General features: G+C 41.6%; 1 protein-coding gene across 1 annotated transcript in view; it reads right to left on the reverse strand.

The window, feature by feature from the left end:
• Positions 1-7204: 7204 nt before the first annotated feature.
• The window catches only part of STK31 (serine/threonine kinase 31), a 30685-nt gene continuing 18291 nt past the window's right edge, over positions 7205-19598 (reverse strand). The window contains exons 14-24 of the mRNA XM_033165937.1: positions 19148-19267; positions 18769-18900; positions 16975-17076; positions 14900-14980; positions 13094-13219; positions 12049-12174; positions 11745-11831; positions 10839-10988; positions 9518-9643; positions 8409-8477; positions 7205-7453 (exon numbers count right to left, since the gene is read on the reverse strand). Coding sequence (XP_033021828.1) covers positions 7205-7453; positions 8409-8477; positions 9518-9643; positions 10839-10988; positions 11745-11831; positions 12049-12174; positions 13094-13219; positions 14900-14980; positions 16975-17076; positions 18769-18900; positions 19148-19267 — 1368 coding nt within the window. The remainder of the gene's footprint in view (positions 7454-8408; positions 8478-9517; positions 9644-10838; positions 10989-11744; positions 11832-12048; positions 12175-13093; positions 13220-14899; positions 14981-16974; positions 17077-18768; positions 18901-19147; positions 19268-19598) is intronic.

Genomic DNA, 19598 nt, shown 5'->3' on the forward strand with positions numbered 1-19598 from the left:
TTCGCCTTTAAATGCAAAATGAATTTATTTTCTCCCCATTCTAAGTGTCCGTTCTCTAAATTTCAGGATTGTGGAAACAGGCAGGAATGAGACTGTTTTAAAAAGCTTCTCCCCACTTCTCTCCTAATAATTACTGCTGGGATAGTGACTCAGAGACAGCTCAGCTCTCCCTCCCCACCAGCTTTTGCTTATGACTGTATGCCACAAAATGGTGCAATACTTTTCACCCCGCTCTCCATCCTCCTACAGATGTGATTTGGCACAGCAAACAAGACAAGGCAGCAGATTTCTATGGGGCAATAGAGAGGAGTAAGAAGGGCAATATCAAAACAAGCCTCTAATCAAATGTGCATGGCATTTTGGCTAGAAGAGATATGAATGTTGCTTGCAACCACTCGCTTGATCCAGAGAGAACAAGAGTCTAAATCCAATTCACAAATGTACTAAAATGAGACTAAATCCACAACGCCAAGCCCAGTATTCAGAAATCCAAAATGACTTGTAGAGAGCAACTGCGCTGATACAAAGCAGAATAAGCAACTGTTTTCTGCTAGGAGTAATAGAGGACCGAGTTTATAGGGGAAAGGTCCAGAGCTTGGTAATAAAGCATATTCTTTGTATCCATCAGGCCCTAGATTCAATCCCTATCAGAAAACCTGAAGAGCAGCTGCCAGTCAGTTAGATAACACCAAGCTAGATACACCAATATTCTGACATGAGATAAGGCAGCTTTCTGTGTTCCTATGGCTCTTCCTGACAGCAAGCATAGAAAAATGAAATTATGGTATTAAACAATACATGTATTCCTATCCTCCTTGAAATGCAAGCATGAAAACCACTTTCTGCATGGACAGGTGAATCTGTCAATTTTTGTTTCTGTCAGTTTCTCATTTTTCCAATCTTCAATTCTCCACATTTTCCAATCTTTTTTCCAATCTTCAATTCTCCACATTTTCAGATCAGAATAATTTCCTTTCTTATTTTTAAATTGCCGTGAAGATTCATCAGTACTCTCCTGCACATTTATGCTAATGTAAAGTTTGTTTTGTTTTGTTTGTTTGTTTGTTTTTGTTTTTGTTTTTGTTTTGGTAAACACTTATTTGCCTGACGGCTGAAGGAATCAGTCAACGTTTCAGTTCTAGCACAAAGTTACTCACAGGGCTTAAAAAAAATATCAAAGAAACTTAAAATTTTGGATTCCGGTGCCTCTGATTTTCAACATTTTCGCAACTCAGGCTATTCCAACAACACAGTTTAATCAGATAGACAGCTCACAGCATGAATTTAACAAACATTAAAATGTACAGGTATATATAACCATGTTACATGCTGCATAATTAGAGCAGAAGTAACAAGCGACCAGCTACACAGTGGGAAGCCCTGGTGATGCAGAAGCCTGTTGTAGATTTCACTGTAACTATATTTTCCCCTCCTGGCACCCTGTGATTACACTGCTACTATTGGTTATCAAGATGTCTGCCTGTGCCTACAGCTAATCCTCCAGGGAATTAAGCTTATGTAACAAGATTTATATTAGCATAAACTCGGAAGCTTAACTGAGAGAAAATATACTGACTTTGTATCAGAAACATAAGGAGTAAGTAATGTTCCATATGCAGTTCATGCACCCAAATTTTAAGGGGCATAGCTCAGTGGCAGAGCATCTCTTTTGCAAGCAGAAGGTCCCCGGTTCCATCTCTGACATCAGGCCTGGGAGAGTTCCCTGCCTAAAACCCTGGAGAGCTGCTGCCAGTCAGTGTAGACAATAATGAGCTAGATAGATCAACGGTCGGATGCAGCACAAGACAGCTTCTCATGTCCCCAACTCGGTTCCTAGATTCGACTTGTGTTCCGTTCCAGGCAGAGCGCGTTATATGTGGGGTTGCCTCAGAGGATGGTTCGGAGACTTCTGCTGGTGCAGACTTTGGCGGTCAGGTTGTTAACCGGGCAAGGCGGTCTGAACATATTGCACTAATCCTGGCCCAACTGCGCTGGCTGCCCATTAGCTTCCGGGCCCCATTCGAAGTGCTAGTTTTGACCAATGGGGCCTTAAACGGCTAATGATTGCAATGCCTCAAGGTCTGGAGGGTGGCAACACAAGAATGGGCCTTTTCTGGAGTTGCTACCCATCTGTGGAATTTTCTCCCCAGGGAGGTTCTTCTGGAACCCTCATATTTTTTTTAAGCACCAGGCTGATTAATATTCTACAGCCTTTTAAATGTGTGTTGGAGGGTGGGTTATTGTTTTGTTGTTTCTTTGTTTTTATCTTGTGAACCAACCTTAGATCTTTTGAAGGGCCCCCATCACGCCTGACCAATGGGCCACACAAGCTAGGGGTGATTTGAGTTTTAATCCAACAATTTATGGGGACCCCAGGTTGGGGAAGCTGATCTAGTGGGGGGGGATGTGGCCATGGGAATAGAATTCATGCAAGGGAAAAATTTGCAACCACCTCCCCTCAACTTACTGTAATACTAGCTGCAAACTGTTCCTTTATACAGTGGTGCCCCGCTAGACGAAAATAATTCGTTCTGCGAAAATTTTCGTCTAGCGGGTTTTTCGTCTTGCGGAGCGGCAATGACAGCCGCGCTCCGCAAAACGAAAAAAAAAAAAAGACGAAAATTTTTCGTCTTGCGAGGCAGCCCCATAGACTTTTTCGTCTTGCGGGGCAGCCTTCCGCTAGACGAATGCCTTCGTCTAGCGAGTTTTTCGTCTTGCGAGGCATTCGTCTAGCGGGGTACCACTGTACAAGAAATAGATTTGAAAATCAGGAAAACTGAAATGCTTGCCTTTTTGATGTTATATTATTAAGCCACTTGCTGCAGTTAAAAACAACTCAATGGGATACTTAGGATTCTGTTAGAAGCCCTTTAGACCAAGGTGGCCCAATGTGTGGCCCGAGGTCCTCATGTGGCCCTCAAAGCCCTTTCTGGCGGCCCTTGGCAACATTTGATGTCCCCTCCAACCAGTCTTTGCACAGCCTTCCCATAGCCGGCTAAGTGAGGCACTGGGTTTTGGAATGAGGTGTGAGGACTCTTGACAGGGTCCTAGAGTCCACCTGCTTCTTTCCCAAAGCCTAGTTAGTGCTTTCCCAGCTTTGGGGAAGAGGAGGGCTCTAGGACCCTGGCAGAGCCCTTGTACCTCCTTCCCAAAGCCCAGCACCTCGGCTTCGCTGCAGCAGGAGGACAAGTGTGTTTGAGAGAGTGTGTGTGTTTGTGTCAAATTTTGGCCTCGATTTTCCCCCACCCCGTACAACAAGACAGTATGGCCTGCAGGGTCCACATTGAAGTACTTGGTATGAAAAAACTGGGCCGCCCTGCTTTAGATGTATTGTTAAAAAGCTTTGGAAGCTACTTGCAATCCTTTTGGCTGACATGCAGAAATAGTAAGGAACAGAACTTATGAATCATAAAAAATGACACTGCAGAGAATGATGGAACTGGTGACTCAGTCTACCAAGATTTTTCTTCCAAATGATACTATTTACATATTTTATGTATTCCACTGCTGTGATTATAATTTGCACTTGCCACTAGTGGACAACAGGCACAAATGGAGCTTTTAAGAGAGAAAAATCTATTGTGAACTATACTAAAGCACACATACCCAAAGAAGTCAAAGCTCAAGATGATTTTCAAAAATGTCAAGGTATTAAAGTAACATAAAACAGTTGAAGTGCTCTTCTGTTTAACATTTTTAGCTAACTGTTGTTGTCTGCAGCAGGGATGCTTGATGGATTTGATTTCTGTGAACTGACGTAATCTGCACTTCCCAGCCAACCTTATGTGGATTGAAAGACACATTTCACACATATCCAAATTTGTGATTAAGCTCTCAGCTCAAAAAGAAATGTACCAAAATGTGCCAGTGCACATTTTAGGATCAAATATGTTTAGAAATGTGTACATGGAGATAAATATATACTTTGTGATCAAATATGTATATATTTATTTTCATGTGGATTTTTTTTTTTAAATCGGAGATTAATGTGAAAATTTTTATTATTATTAACTGAATTTATATTCCGCTCCGCCCTATACCCAGAGGTCTCAGGTCAGTTCACAGAACAAAATCAAAATACAAAACCACAAAATATATAATCAAAATAAAAACAATCCAATACCCCCCCACAAAAAACACCTATTTTAAAAGGGCATAGGATGTCAATCAAATCAACTGAAGGCCTGGTTAAAAATGAACATTTTTGCCTGGCGCCTAAAGGTGTATAATGAAGGCTCCAGGTGAACTTCCCTGGGGAGAGCATTCTGCAGATGGGGAGCTACTGCAGAGAAGGCCCATTCTCATGTTGCCACCCTCTGGACCTCTCGGAGGAACACGAAGGAGGGCCTCAGAAGATGATCTCAGGGTCCGGGTAGGAAAGAGGCGGTCCTTGAGGTATTGCGGTCCTGAGCCGCCTAAGGCTTTATAGGTCAAAGCCAGCACTTTGAATTGGGCCCGGAAACTAATTGGTGGCCAGTGCAGTCAGACCAGAAAATAGAGCAAAAGGGACTTACAAACACAAGTGCAATGGGGAGATCAGAAACAGATTGGATCTGTCCCTTTAACTACATGTAGTTAATGTAGCTGCAATAAAACGTGTTTGCTCAACCTTTTGGAAAGTATCATCAAATACAGCTCAGATGAAGCGTTTTAACTGATATACTTGCACACTTAATTACATTTCCAAGTGACACCCCCTCCATGCATACTACAGAACCTTGCACAAGAAATAAGTGATGGGTCTCCCAGGTTTCCTTCCTCATCCCAGGCAGCAGATATCGCCATGCTGACTTGGGGACATTATTCCCTAGGATCACTGGCTCACCTTTACTAAAGCCCTGCAAATATTACATCAGAAGGTGGTAGGTACCACCCATCACTCCTTCAGAATACTCTTGATGGCTTTCATTATCAATGGAGACATTTTAAACATATTACTGAACTGAACGGCAACAAGGATGTGGCACAATCAATATGAGAGATAAAGAAATACTGGTTCAGATAGGTTGAGAACCCTACTGATACATTTCTTTACATTCCTTTTGATGACACATGAAGACCTTTTCATTCACTTGGGTGTTTTAAATCAAGAAGGTAAATTTTGTTTTAAGGAAGTTTTTGGTTTTAATTTTTGTTGCCTTGCTGTTTACTTTTTTTTTTAAAAGACTTTTTAGACTGGTTTGTTGATAGGCAGCCTCTACTGGGGATGAATAGTTCAATTTATTTTTAGTCAGTGTCACTTTTGCATTTGTTCAATCCTAAATCTATTCTGTCATGTTTGCTGCATCCACCCCAAAATGCTTCTCAAAATTCAGAAGTGTGCAGCTGAAATCCACATAACAGTCTGGGAAGTACAAATTGTGTTGATTTGCTTAAAAAGGCACATCAAACTAAATTCTCCAACATTTCTAGCCTCTACAGTGGGGGTAAGCAACCTAAGGCCCATGGGCTGGAAGTGGCCCGCAGAGGTTGTTTGACTGACCCACGAGCCGCCCCCGAACTGAGCCACTGGCACAGTGCAGCGCGGGGACTTGCTTCCGCGGTGCCGAAAAACACGTCTGCACATGCACAGGCGCTGAAAATCACGTCTGTGCACACGCCAAAAATCACGGGCATGCAGGCGCGATCCGTCCCACAGGGGGATCTCTGCGGGACCGATCCGGCCCAGGCAAGATAAACCTTGCTGACCTCTGCTATACAGAGCAAAATCAAATGAAGGAGCCCCTCATTGGTATAAGCAGAAAGTGATGTTCTGCCTCTGCTAACCAAAACAAGAAGACACCCAACTCAATGCAACTTAATAACTGGCCTTGCAGGACATCAAATATTAGGTCGGTTTTCTTAGTGTTGCATAGTATATCTGTCACCTTCTTAACTCTAAACATCCAACTTAGTCTGAGTGAACCCACTGAAATCTACTCCAAGTATGATTAATGGATTTCATCCATATTCCACAATTTTTATCAACTGGAATGAAGTAGCTTTACATTTTAGTAGTGTTTTTATGTGATCTGCCTTTTAATGAAGCTGCTTGTTATTTATATACACTGATCAAAAGACAAATTACTTTTTTAAAAAATGGTACCATAAGCATTTTGCCAGTCCCATTTTCTATTAGCTTTACAAATGTTTAGAAATGGCTTCTCTTCCCAATATTAAAAAGCTGCATTGTACATTCTTTAAAGCTGCATCGTGCGCTCTCTCTCTCTCTCTCTCTATATATATATATATATGCATTTTTTATATGACCAACCTGACCCAGTCACAAGCTGTTCCCTACTGTTTGCACCACATACTTGTTTCTGGCAGCTATCCTGCTCAAAAGCACCAAGTAAATAGCAGCACCTAGCGGCCAGATGTGACACTGCAATACAATACTGAAAGGGGGGGGGGGGGAGAGAGAGAGAGAGAGAGAGAGAGAAGGCCAGTATTTTCATATCCAGCGTCTTCAAAGTTTGTAAGAGATTTACCAAGAACACCAAAAGTGTATACCATAGGCTCGCTTCAAAGGTTTATTCAAAGAAGTCTCATTTCTCAAAAATGCTTTTTCCCAAAACAGATCAGGGGGTGGAGAAATATAAGGAAATAAACTGAATGTTCTATACACAAGTAATTCACCAACATTCTTGTCAAAATGTGAACAAACAACAAATCCAGCAATCACTGCTCATCAATGAATATGGCACAATGCATTATTTCCAGGTTTTGATGTATTTATCTTCTGTGACGGCTCTTTTCAATGCTTGTTTTAAAGAACCTAATTTTAGGTTGACTAACCAAGTGGTAGACTCCACTTTCAGGATTGCTAATGCCAGCAAGTTCTTTAACGGGGATAATGTGCCAGATCACTGGAGCCAAGCTCTACCTTCTCCCTGAAAAGCAGCCCCTTCTGCTCAGAGACTTAAGCAAACAGTTCCCTAAAACAACTTGGGAAGTTTCTTGTATTGAGGAAAAGAATACCTTTAACCCAGGAAGGCAAGTGGGAAAGGTATGTGACGGAAAAATTAGGCGTTTGCAAAACTGAAACTCAGGCCTGGTTAGCAACTATCCTAGATGCACATCAAATTCATTAAAAGAAATATATGCACTAAAGAAGGAAACAAATATATAATTTTTCAATATCTTGTTCTGCCATTTAAAGTTACAAGTCTAGAAAACTACTTCTTGGTATATTAACTATATTAATCTAGTTTGTTTTTGCATTTTAAACACAGGCATCAATGTTTGGCTCTGTATCGTCTGAAAAAGGTTCCGTCACATAGTTTTTGATGGCAGGCAGGACAACTTCATTTTCTGTTGTTGCCTCTCCATTTCCAGGTTCAGTTGGCTCACTTTCCACTGAAACAGGGATCACTTCATGCAACAGGAAACAGTCGTCATTCAGCACCTCCTCCGAGGTCATTCGATTGTCAAAGCAGAGGAGTTTTATGAGCAGAGATTTAACTTTATCGTCCTTAAAGAGAAAGAAAAAAGTATTATTATTTGTGGTCTCCACCAACCCGCACAAGTCCTGTGACGTGTGCAGATAATTTGTATTTATTTTAGAAATACTTATATTCTGCCTTAAAAAAAAACTCCAAGTGGCTTACACTAATAAAAATATCAAATAGCATATACCCAGAAACAGTACATAAAACTGTGGTCCGGGGGAAAGAGCATTAACATAAGAATCCCAGAATTCAGAAAAAAGTAGCAAAATCAGCAATCCATGCAACACTTTGTAAGGCACCAAAGACGCAGAAGCAACCACCCCTTTCTTCCATGCACCTGGATTGGAAGAGAGAAGTTACCTGTCCCTTCTTTCTCCACCAAGGAAGAGATGGGTAGCTTCTTACCTGCAAGTTCCGTAAGTTAGCAGACAAACTTATGGAACTATCTCCCATATGTACTGTTAGAAAGCGAAGTGCTTAGCAATCCATACCACCTTCAAGACAGCAGCAGAGATTACTACTGTAATTACACTGAGGGTTGCCCAGCTGACAGTGACCCATGACAGGGCCTTCTCAGTGGTGGTCCCCCATTTGTGGAATGCCCTCCCTTAGTGAGTTGAGTCCTCACTATTCACTTTCAGAGGAAAATTAAAAACATTTCTGTTTGCACAGGCATCAATTTCATTTTCCCTGAGTCAGTGTAAGGCATGTCAGATATTCCGATTAATTAGCCTTACTTCACCATTAATTACACTTGCCTATAATTCATAATACTTTCCAAATGATATGTTTCCATTTTCCTGACGATCAGGGACCACATTCCTTCTTCTTTACACCAACAATTGTTGCACTTTGATCTTGCACCCAGACGTTTTAAATATTTAAAGATGCATCAATTAGTATTAACTAAACGAAATGATTTAGGCAGTTCTTCACTATTATTTGAAATAGTTCGTGTAGGTAAGTAAACAAACATACCATATAGTGGCCGTCCACCTCAGGAGTTCCATCTCTCTTTATTTTAAACTCCTGTTTTCCAATAATCAGCTATAAATTTTAAAAGATGACAAAATTAGCTCAAACATCAATTCTAGAAAACCAAATGGTGTTAGCTCATTCTATTCTGACAGTCACTTCCATTTTAAAGAGGGACAAAAAAGGTAAGCAAAGCACAGTTCACTGTATATTTACACACATACCCCAAATTATAGCTCTTTGTGCTACATTTATTCTGCTGACCTAAAATTTATGCTTCCTTGCCAAAAATAATCGCTGCACAAAACCAGGTATACAGTGGACCCTCGGGTTACGTTACCTTCAGGTAATGTAACTTTCAGGTTGCAAATGTGGCAAACCCGGAAGTGTATGCTTCTGGGTTTTGCCGTGCGCAGAAGCGCTCCGCATGTTGCATGCATGCACAGAAACACTCTATTGCGCCGTGCGCATGTGCAGAAGCGGCGCCTCTAGATGCGGACTTTTTGGGGTACGTACGGACCCCTGGAACGAATTAAGTTCGTATCCGGGGGGGGGGTCCACTGTACATTTCACTATTGCCTCAAATAAGTAAAATATGTAACCTGCAACATCAATTATATTTCACACCAAGTCTAGATTTCTTAGTGAGTCCCTATATACTAATGGTGAACTCAATGGTGGAAGCCATGACTGATTAAAGTGGTATAGAATACTGCTTTAAATGTTTAGTATAGATGGGGCCTTGATAAGGGGCAGCATTCAAAGATGGAATATTCATCCCCTACAGTCTGAAAAGGCACACCCTACTCTACCATCTCATTCTGTTGCACATGTAAAGCTGATCACACTTCATATTCATATCCACTCCCAAATTCAGAGAACAATCTGACAACCTCTTTAAGAAAGCAAAATGGGAGAAAATGAGAGCCCCTGGCTAAAATCTGTAGATGATCGAAGGGACAAAACAAAGACTAATAAATGTAGATCTACTTTCACCCTTGAGCAGTTATGGCAATTCCGCTCACAGCTTCGCTTGCAACTTTAGGGAACACAATAATTCAGCCTGCATTACATTACTAAGCCTTTGCATTTATAAATGAAGAGCTACATACCCAGTAAAGGAGGCAACCAAAAGCATACATATCTGAAGCGGGAGAAGGTGGTTGTCCCTGCCTTACTTCAGGAGAAATTAAGTTCAAGCCATTCAGGAGCACAGAGTTCATTGAAGCACGCTGACTCTAAAAATTAAAACCCCACAGCTTGGAATTACAATTGAACGTTGCCTATAAAACAGATGGTCTATGCTAGCCTAGGCAACAGGCCTGAAAATCATCCTACCTCCTGAATTGAGAGAGGAAGCAATGCACCTTTCCATTCTCAGTGCAGTGGCACTTTGGGCACCGAACACACATATGCCACTCTCTCTCTCTGGCCATTAGTTAACAAGCCAGTAACCCCTTTACAACACCAGGAGAAAGGGTATGTGTATATATAATTATAGTTGTCAACCCTCCCTGCTGTTCCCCACTGCTATAATAAGGGAATTTCCCGCAAAAAAAGGAAAAGGTTGACAGCTATATATATAATGCATACTGTCTAGTCCTGTTCCGTGTTTAACATGGTATGCCTTTAGCACCTCCTTCCTCCACTCTCTACCAGAGACAGCCAAAGCTCTGCTAAGTGGAGGGCTACTTCAATGAGTGCGTGGCTGGCCCTAATCCTGTGGAACTCTTTACCAATGTGGGTTCAGCAGGAGTCATCGCTGCTTGTTTTTAGATGCCTTCTAAAAACTGGATTACTTAGACAGGCCTTTCGAACTTGAGTTTCTATCCCGACCAGCTCTCACTGATGTTTTTGTTGTTAGTCTGCAAACTGCTGTGTAATATTTTATGAGAAACGCCTGTGCATCTTCCTCAGGCCAGCTTATGTTACCAGACAAGCGTGTTATATGCTATGCAGCCTAGGACCCTCAAACCTACAGTACCGCCTCTCCTGGTATGCCCTGTGGAGGACCTTAAGGTCCACAAATAACAACACTTTGGAGATCCCGAGCCGCAAGGTGGTTAGATTGGGCTCAACTAGGATCAAGGCCTTTTCAGTACTGGCCCTGACTTGGTGGAATGCTGTGTCACAAGAGACCAGGGTCCTGTGAGATTTGACATCTTTCCGCAGGGCCTGCAAGACGGAGCTGTTCTGACTGGCCTTTGGGTTGGATTCAGTCTGACCCTTATGTTTCCCTCCCCTTATGGTTTTGATTTATGGGCTACTACTAAAATGAGGCTGTATTTTAAATTTTAAAATATTTGCCCCCCCCCAAGAAAATCCAATTGGAAAACCACTAGATTTGGCCTGTGCTCAAAAAGCAGAGGAACTGTGTTAATTAGCAACATGGAAGGAGTTTGTTTGTTTATATTTAAAGGACAGGTTCTTTACCTCTGATTTGGTGAAGTCAAAGTCTCCAACAATTCCTTGCTCTCGGTTTACAGCAAATACGTTGTTTTTATGCAGGGATCCGTGGATTATACCAGCTTTGTGTAGTGTATGCAGACCACGAGCTACTCCTTTCATCACCTTCAAGGTTTCCTAGTTAAAAACCGTAAGAGATGAACCTCAAGAGTCCCATTAGTCTTTCAAACACAAAGCCACTTATGAAACTCCTTGCAATGTGGCTGTAAGTCAGGATTAAGCTTCAATAAATGAGTTACTCCAGATTGAGGAAAAAATGTCTTGCCTACAATTGTTTTAAGCAACTGCTAAATTCAGAATAGTCTGAAAAAATATCAGAGCGCATGCAGCAAAGCCCACAACAACAAAAATGAAGCATAGGTACATGGGGGCATTAGTGACCAATGAATGGGACCTTTTGGCCAAAATGCAGAGGGTTTTATGTTTATATTTTTGCATTTGGATCCTGGGTGTTACAACTGTGTTATAAATCTTCTTTGTCATACCAAGACTATACCAATTCATTTCATTTTTTCCAATACTAATTTGTTTGTTATCATTGTAGAACACATTGACGGATTATATTGAAGAGGTGACTATTTAACCAGAGTCTCCTGTGGTAAACTGTACTGCAACCAGAATCAGACTATCACTTAATATACAGTATATTAAAATATGGCAAATCAGTATGTTGTTTTTTGAAAGAAACCGGGGTGGGAGGACAAACAGAGCATTGAAGCAAAAAAAATGAAGCACTAAATGCCCCGTTTTTGAAAAGTTGGGTTCACTGCATACCATAATGGAACAGTTTATAATAAGAATTGAGTTAATCAGCATCTTAACAAATAGCCCCCCCCTCTCTCCGCCCTACTCCCACCCGATCACATTACTTACTTCTGGAGTTAAAGGTGCGGTACTCTGCAATATGCCCAGGCTTGCTTCAGGATAATATGGGACCATCAGATATGCCAGAGGATCAGACTTAATGGACACAAAAAGTGGTATATATGTGTGTATCATATGTCAAATTACTGCAACATTTCTACAATTATTTTAAACATACTACATTAAATAAATAAATCTCAATGTATATATGTACATATTCATCATAGAAAGGCTTAATGATTAAAAGTATTAGGTTAAAAGATTTATCATTTGTTTTCAAAATATGACTGCATGGACAGTTTATATAACTTGCCTTGCATAAAAATAGAAACATCAGCGGCATCAAACCAGATTCTTCCTTCAGTTCTCTCCAGAGTCTGTGATACTTTGCTGCTCTTTCTATTACTTCGGCTTCAGTATTCATATCCACAGCATATCCCTAAGAAGGTTAAAAAAAAGTTGGCTATGAATTGGATAGGTATACTTTGAAATAATGATATTTTTCTCATTTTAAAAACACCCTAAAAATGTACAAACAACTTGTACACTGCATTTGAGATGCAATGCATATACTACTTCTTACTTTGTGAACATTAAAAGCTGTGGGTCTATAAAATATCAAGACGGCTACAATTTCCTTGTGGCATCTATTGTATTCTGCTTTGTGATTTATTTTACTTAGTTCTTTTATTTGTGAGTCACTTCCCAAAAGACATCACAAAGCAAATTACAATATAACATATGTGAATGAAAGTTGAATGTATATAAAATAAACACAGTTGAAACCACTGCATATATAAAAAAGTATAAATATACAAACAGTTTAAAACAATAATGGTGCATACATAAAATCCATTCAAATCCAAGACAAATATCAACTGAGATTAGTGTTGTGTTCATCCCATTTCACAGTGATGGCACCAGGCAAACCTCGGAACCAGTTAAAATAATAGGACTGGAAAGGATTTTTATCTGTCCAGAAGGACTTACTGTAATTCAGACAACTATATGCAACTAAGAACTGAGACTTTCCTCCCCAACCCCCAAAAGTCGCTAAGCTGTATAAAAATGAGCTTTCTAATAGGTTGGTTGTAACTAAGCCTAACTCTCCATAAACTAGACTTAAAAGGCTGATTTCTTCAAACACAAAGTTCAAGGCTCCAAAAATCCCCAAGTGCTTAGCTGCTCAGGCACAAAATCATATTCTAGAGACCTGAAATGTGTTTTTTCGGCTTAGCAGAGGACCAACAAGCACCCAGATGTTTAATAATGATATCTCAAAACCTGAAAGCTTTCCAGTTTAGTCAATGACTTGCCTCTTATTACTAGCTTTTAAAAAAGTGAACTTGAAAATATACCTTTAAGAGAACCTTCTGTCCTTGAACTTCTGAGCAAACCAGAGGACGTTTTGTGCTCAGTTCTCTCATTGGTTCAGCATCTAGAAGATCACGCTCCAAACTGACTGTCAGAAGTCCTCCTGAGTTCTGAACAAACAGGATTTGCCAATCACCTTATAAATCCCAACACTGCACAAAATATAAATATGTGTAGATCACAGAATAGAGTTACATTATCTATAGGTAATAAACAAGGTGGGGGACCTGTATCCTTGGGCTGTAACCAGAGCACTCCTGCACAAGGCTCCACAACCAGCTTGGAGCAGGAATCATGCAGCATTGTTTAGGGGAAAAGGTAGCTATATCTCTTTATTTTTCAACCCTCCTGAAACTTTCCTTGTTGTGCTATAAAGGGCTCAGGTTTGAAGCAAGAGGGAAGCTTTCTGGAGAGGAGAAAAGGGGTTTCTCCACATAGAAGTGAGCTTTTGACCTCGTGGAGGGTGGTCACTCCCCTCAATCCTGTTGGGTACACTAAATGGGTATCCACCGTATACTGTAAACTGTTCTTGGTCAAAACAGGCCAATGCCCTCCTTTTCTTTCCTGTCAACTAACACCGTAATTCCACTGGTCTTGAAAACCACTGAGCCTAGGTCCTTGTCATGCAGCAGTGGCAGGGGCAGAGAGGGTGGTTGGGGGCTGTTTGTCTTTTCATTTACAAACTAAGGCTCCCATGAATGTGCAGAAACCACTTCCTATTTTGGGCTGGTGCGCTTCGCTGCCAAGTTGTTAGCACATCAATTTCCCCCCAAAAAATCCCAATTTTGTTATTTTTAATAAACAAGATGTGAAGATCTGAGCACAATGGTACCCTTTCTCTTCCATCCAGAAACTGCTGTGATCTTAAAACAGGATAAACAAGACCTGCCATTTTACCCTTTTGGTCTAACAGGAAATCACGTTATTGGCTTTGCTTTCAGCAAAACAAGATGACCATGAACAGCAACAGAACCATCAGGCAAATTTTTGAGAAGAACTAATGGATAAAGGATAAGAAGCACCCTGAGAACGACCTGGTCACAAGGAAAGGCAGGCCTGGCAGGTGGCTAATACCGGTATATAAAAATAACACAGAAGTTAACAATCATAACCTAGAGCAGGCGTCAACAACCTTTTCTGAACCAGCAGGCACATTCTGTGCCTCAAATTTGTATCAAAATGGCTGCCATGAGGGACATGACCTAACACAGATTGAGTGGGTGTAAAACCATTGCTGTTTCCTCTCTTGGCCTCCACCCTCAATATTTAGCAAGGCAAGTAAACTATGTCCTACTAGTCATGACTGCAGAGATCACATAATATAATTCCCCGCACACACCCAAACGATGCTGTTACAGTCAATAGCAGGAGGCATTTCCCAATAGCAAAAAAAAGAGAGGTGGGCCACACTGCACTCGCTTTTGTGTTCAGATGTCTCATATGCTTCATATAAACTGCAACACATCCACCTCTCCATTTCTATCCCTCAACTATATCTCTCCCTCTTTTTCAGAGACCCCTACATTCCTCCTCTCCCTCTCTCCCTCTCTCTCTCTCTCTCTCTCTCACACACACACACACACAGAGAGAGAGAGAACACTTGAGTACCTGCCCTACATTCAGAAAAGCATCTCTACTCCCAACCAATCCAGAACAATACACGAATGCCAACAACCAGGCACCCACAGGCACTGAGCTGGTAATTCCTGACCTATATCCACTAGGAGTTTCCTCAGATGTTTCTCTCCAGAAACGTCAAAACAAAACAACCCTTACCATATCTTTCTTACCATATATTGTAGAATTCCTGCTTCAGGGTGAAGAAGTGGTAGCTCAGGGAACCATTTCTGTACCAAGTGATTGAGCTTTTCCTAAATTAAGAGAATTTTTTTTTTTTTGCAATACCCATCTCAGCATGAAAACAGAACACAGTGATACGTTGGGAACTAGATTAACCTATGGCACACAAGTAGCAAATCTGCAAATCTGTGAAGTGATTCACAGATAAGCATCAGTACGTAATTAGATTCCTCTTCACATGGTACTGCTGGATTTATACACATTCCCCAATCCAGAAGTCATACACTTTATGAAACAGAAGACACAGCTACTCCACTGAACACTAAGTAAAGGCCCTCCGCTCACTCCTACTGATTAAGGTGTTATCCCACGTCTGCCCCCCCCCCCAAATCATCTTCCTGTGCTTGTCATTAGCAGCCATGGGATTGGATGGCGCTGTGGTCTAAACCACAGAGCCTAGGGCAGGGGCCAGCAACCTTTTTCAGCCATGGGCCGGTCTACTGCCCCTCAGACCTTGTGTAGGGCTGGACTATATTTGGCGGGGATTAACAGATTCCTATGTCCCACAAATAACCCAGAGATGCATTTTAAATAAAAGCACACGTTATACTCATGTAAAAACACGCTGATTCCCATCTGTGGGCAGGATTGAGAAGGCGATTGGGCTGCATCCGGCTCACAGGCCTTAGGTTGCCTACCCCTGGCCTGGGGCTTGCCGATCACAAGGTAGACGATTCAAATCCCTGCGCTGGGGTGAGCTCCTGTTGTTTGGTCCCAGCTCCTGCCCATCTAGCAGTTTGAAAGCACGTCAAAGTGCAACCAGATAAATAGGTACTGCTCTGGCGGGAAGGTAAACGGCATTTCCGTGCGCTGCTCTGGTTCACCAGAAGTGGCTTAGTCATGCTGGCCACATGACTCAGAAGCTGTCTGTGGACAAATGCCAGCTCCCTCGGCCTATAGAGCGAGGTGAGCACACAACCCCAGAGTCGCCTGCAACTGGACCTAACGGCCAGGGGTACCTTTACCTTTAAGAGACTAAAAGTCCAAGAGAACACACCAGAGTTGACTCGTTGGCATTTCTACCTCTGCATTTTACACACAAAGTTTTCCCCACCCCTCTACCCTGCCTCCAGCCACATTTTTTAAAAGTCAGCAATCCTTTTCCCCCCCAGGTGAGAGGCAACTTGTGCAACTAATACACCGGGGGGGGAGCAGTTTGAGAGGCCTGGGGGGGGATGCTTGTGCATTCAGGGCTCTGAATTGTTGGGACGATCTTTGCACTCCTTGGTTCTTTGCCTCTTTGCAGCACTCTGCACCCTTTATCCGCCTCAGCTGCTGCCTGGAGATAGTTCAGAGTTTTTGTTTCTCCTGCACAACACATCTCCCACTCCACCCCCAGCAAACCTTTCCACAGTAGTCGTACCTTGGATCCCAAACACCTTGGTACTCGAACATTTTGGCTCCCGAACACCGCAAACCCGGAAGTGAGTGTTCCGGTTTGCAAACATTCTTTAGAACACGAACATCTGGCATGGCTTCCAATTGGCTGCAGGAGTTTCCTGAAGCCAATCAGAAGGCGCACTTTGGTTTCCAAACATTTTGGAAGTCCAATGGACTTCCAGATTGGATTCCGTTCAACTTCCAAGGTACGATTGTGTACACTTGGGATTTGCCATGCATTGCATAGTCACAAGGGAGTAAAGCTGGCTCACGGGAAACCATACCAAAACACAGCATTTTAGTAGAAACTACAAGATAACCTGTGGATTGTAGGTAATGTCATGTGTACATGGATTCAAAGAGCAGGGATGAGATCGCATTGAAGCCAGAGTAAGCCATAAAAGGGACATGCCCTTGATTTTTGATAGGAGAAATTTATTACCATTTCTCCACTCGTGATAGCTTTTTTAATTTACAAGTTGTGTGCGTAAGCTAGCCTTCACTAGATTCAGAAATGTTCATCCTCTTCATCCTACTCAATAAGAATGTATGCAATTCATTCTGAAAAATCAAAAGTTTATTCAGTGTAATTGTTTCAATGGTGCTTATGCAATTGAACACTTACGTATTCTTCTTGTTCCTTGTATATTTCCTCAAATACATTATTTCTTAGTCCAGTTATTTCTTCTTTTATTTTTGCCATTTTGGGCTCGCTGTCATCATCAGACTAAAAGGTAGAAATGTAAAATAATCACCTCAGACGATTAAGGTATTATTGTATCAGGTAACCATCTTACTATACATTGAGAATAACTAATGAATTTCAATAACATATTTTGGGCCGGAGCCACCAGATGTACTGGATGTACTTTCCTGCTTTCCATCTCTTAGGTTAATACCCTTTCTTACTCCTTGAAAGTGGTGTGGAGACAAAATTAAAATGCCACAGTTGGAAAGGGCACCGGGACTCAATTCTATGGCCGAACTGTCATCAATGTCTTCTTCTCAGAAATAACAACTTATTCACAAGGATTAATAAATGTTTTCATATGCCTGGGCTAATTCACAAAACTATCAGCCATTTCTTCAGTTGGTCAGGAAAGAAACAGCTCACTGTGTTCAGCTTGTGAGCAAGCTGCTGAAAGCTGGGGAGGGAGAATCTGACTTCTCAGAATGAGTTGGCCACCCCAATATAAAACATCCCAGAAGGGTGTTCTGGGTTTGGATTACTGCTGTTGTTTAATGGAAAGGCTACTTGTCCCTAACAAAGTAAGCTGCAACTTCTGTGCCGGTGCCACACACACACACACACACACACACACACACACACACAACATGCAACACAACACCACACACACAAGAGACAGGATAGAAGATGATGAATAGTGTCAACTTCTTGTTATACTATGCTCAATAGAGTATACGGGGAAATTCAATATAAGAACGGCACCAGAAAGAGGCCTTAGATGCCTATACTGCTGCAACTGAGATGAGACCAAGACTACTTTTCAATGTGAACTCATTAGAGAACGGAAAAGAGTTAAATGTACTTTTGTTGTTCCGAGTTTGCATTTCTTAAATTTGAGGAACTGCTTCCCTTCCGCTGGACTCTCTAGATTTACCACTAGATTTAAAAAGGACTAGACAAATTTATAAACTCTGTGAAATAGGTGGGTCCCTCCCACAAACAAAACACCTTAACTGTCAAAGGCCAGGGTAAAGACTTACATCTTCAGCCTACAGCAAAAGACTTGCATCTTCAGCCTACAGCAAAAGCTGTACAATAAAGAATCTGGAGACAGTTCTGTGGGGGGGGGGGAGCTCCACAATGCAGGCACTGCCTTAGAGAAACTCCTCACCCAGGAAGCCATTCCCTGAAAACTCCCAAGAGGGTGCCCTCTGCAGATCATAACACCTGAGAAGCTCGGAAGGGATGCAGGCAGCCTTCCAAACATTGAAAGCCATAGTGCCTCTGGTCATGGAAGCAGTATGATGTGCTCCATCATCACTAGCAGCCATTGATATCCTGAGGAGAGCACATGCTAGGATAGTGTGGAATCAGTATAGCGCACGTGCGTGCGCACACAGAAGGAAAATCTGATATCCCATTGTTTTATAGGCCCATTATCGCACAAGCTCACGGCTGACATCCCACCCACTCAGCAATCTGAGAAACACTGTCTGATCTACATACAGTTTTAATCTACTTTTCCTTCAGATTTTATTTGCCTTAAGTTTTATGTGAATAAATTACGTCTTCGTTAAAAAATGAGATTTCTCAAATGCCAGATAGGACCAGCTTTTCCCACATACTCAATCCATTTCCCCCCCTAACGGACGGTAGGGGCAGAATGCTCTCCCTTGTCAGCTATTTCTATCTTTCAGAAAAGCCTTTTAAAAACAACACTTCTTTCCATACTTCTTCAAAGTTGTTTTTTTCAACCAGCTTCCACCTCAGCTGAGCCTTCAGCTTTTTCACTCTCTTCTTAATCAGTAGCAAAACGTCAACGTTGGGACTTGTCTCCAGCCACTCCACAATCTGCTTTTTGAACTAAAGTGTAAAACAAAAAACACAAAGAAACCATGGAAGTGAAAGAACGGCAGCGATAACACAATATCTAGTTTAGAGGAATCTATTAATGGATCATTTTATAATTACAAGCCAATTTTTCTTTTGAAGTCGCTGAAGGGCAATTCATGGACAAAACAGTATCACCAAAAAGCTTTCCTAAAGTTTCAAGACGTGGTCTGCTTTAATTCTGAGAATACAGAAAAATAACCAAGTATGACAAACTGACCTCGATGCTGTCCCGATACTTGTGATAAATAGCGCTTAGGAGATTGTTTTCTTGGTTGATCTTCTGCATAACTTCACTGTACACATTCAAGATTATTTTTTTATCTGCTTCATCTAGCTCCTGAATGGAATCAGACACAAACAGACAGATAACGTAAGTGCAGCTAGATGAAGGTTGAGGATTTCAACATTTATAGGCATGGAGGCTATTCTTAATGGGGAAAGCTTATCAGGTTTTTTTTTTGTAAAATAAGTAGAGGCTACCAAGCAGTTTAAATTAATGTAGTTTGCCATTTCCATGGGACACAACCTCCACCCCAATGTTCAGCAGCTCTGGTGTGGTGACTTTGTCATATGATTCAATCAGGAATAATTCTAGACTCCTATTTTGCAACAGACTGCAATAAAAGGACCAAAAGTTGAACTGCAAATAGAACCATTAGCTGAACTGT

The sequence above is a fragment of the Lacerta agilis genome, chromosome 12, assembly GCF_009819535.1.
Source record: "Lacerta agilis isolate rLacAgi1 chromosome 12, rLacAgi1.pri, whole genome shotgun sequence".
Lineage (NCBI taxonomy): Eukaryota > Metazoa > Chordata > Lepidosauria > Squamata > Lacertidae > Lacerta > Lacerta agilis.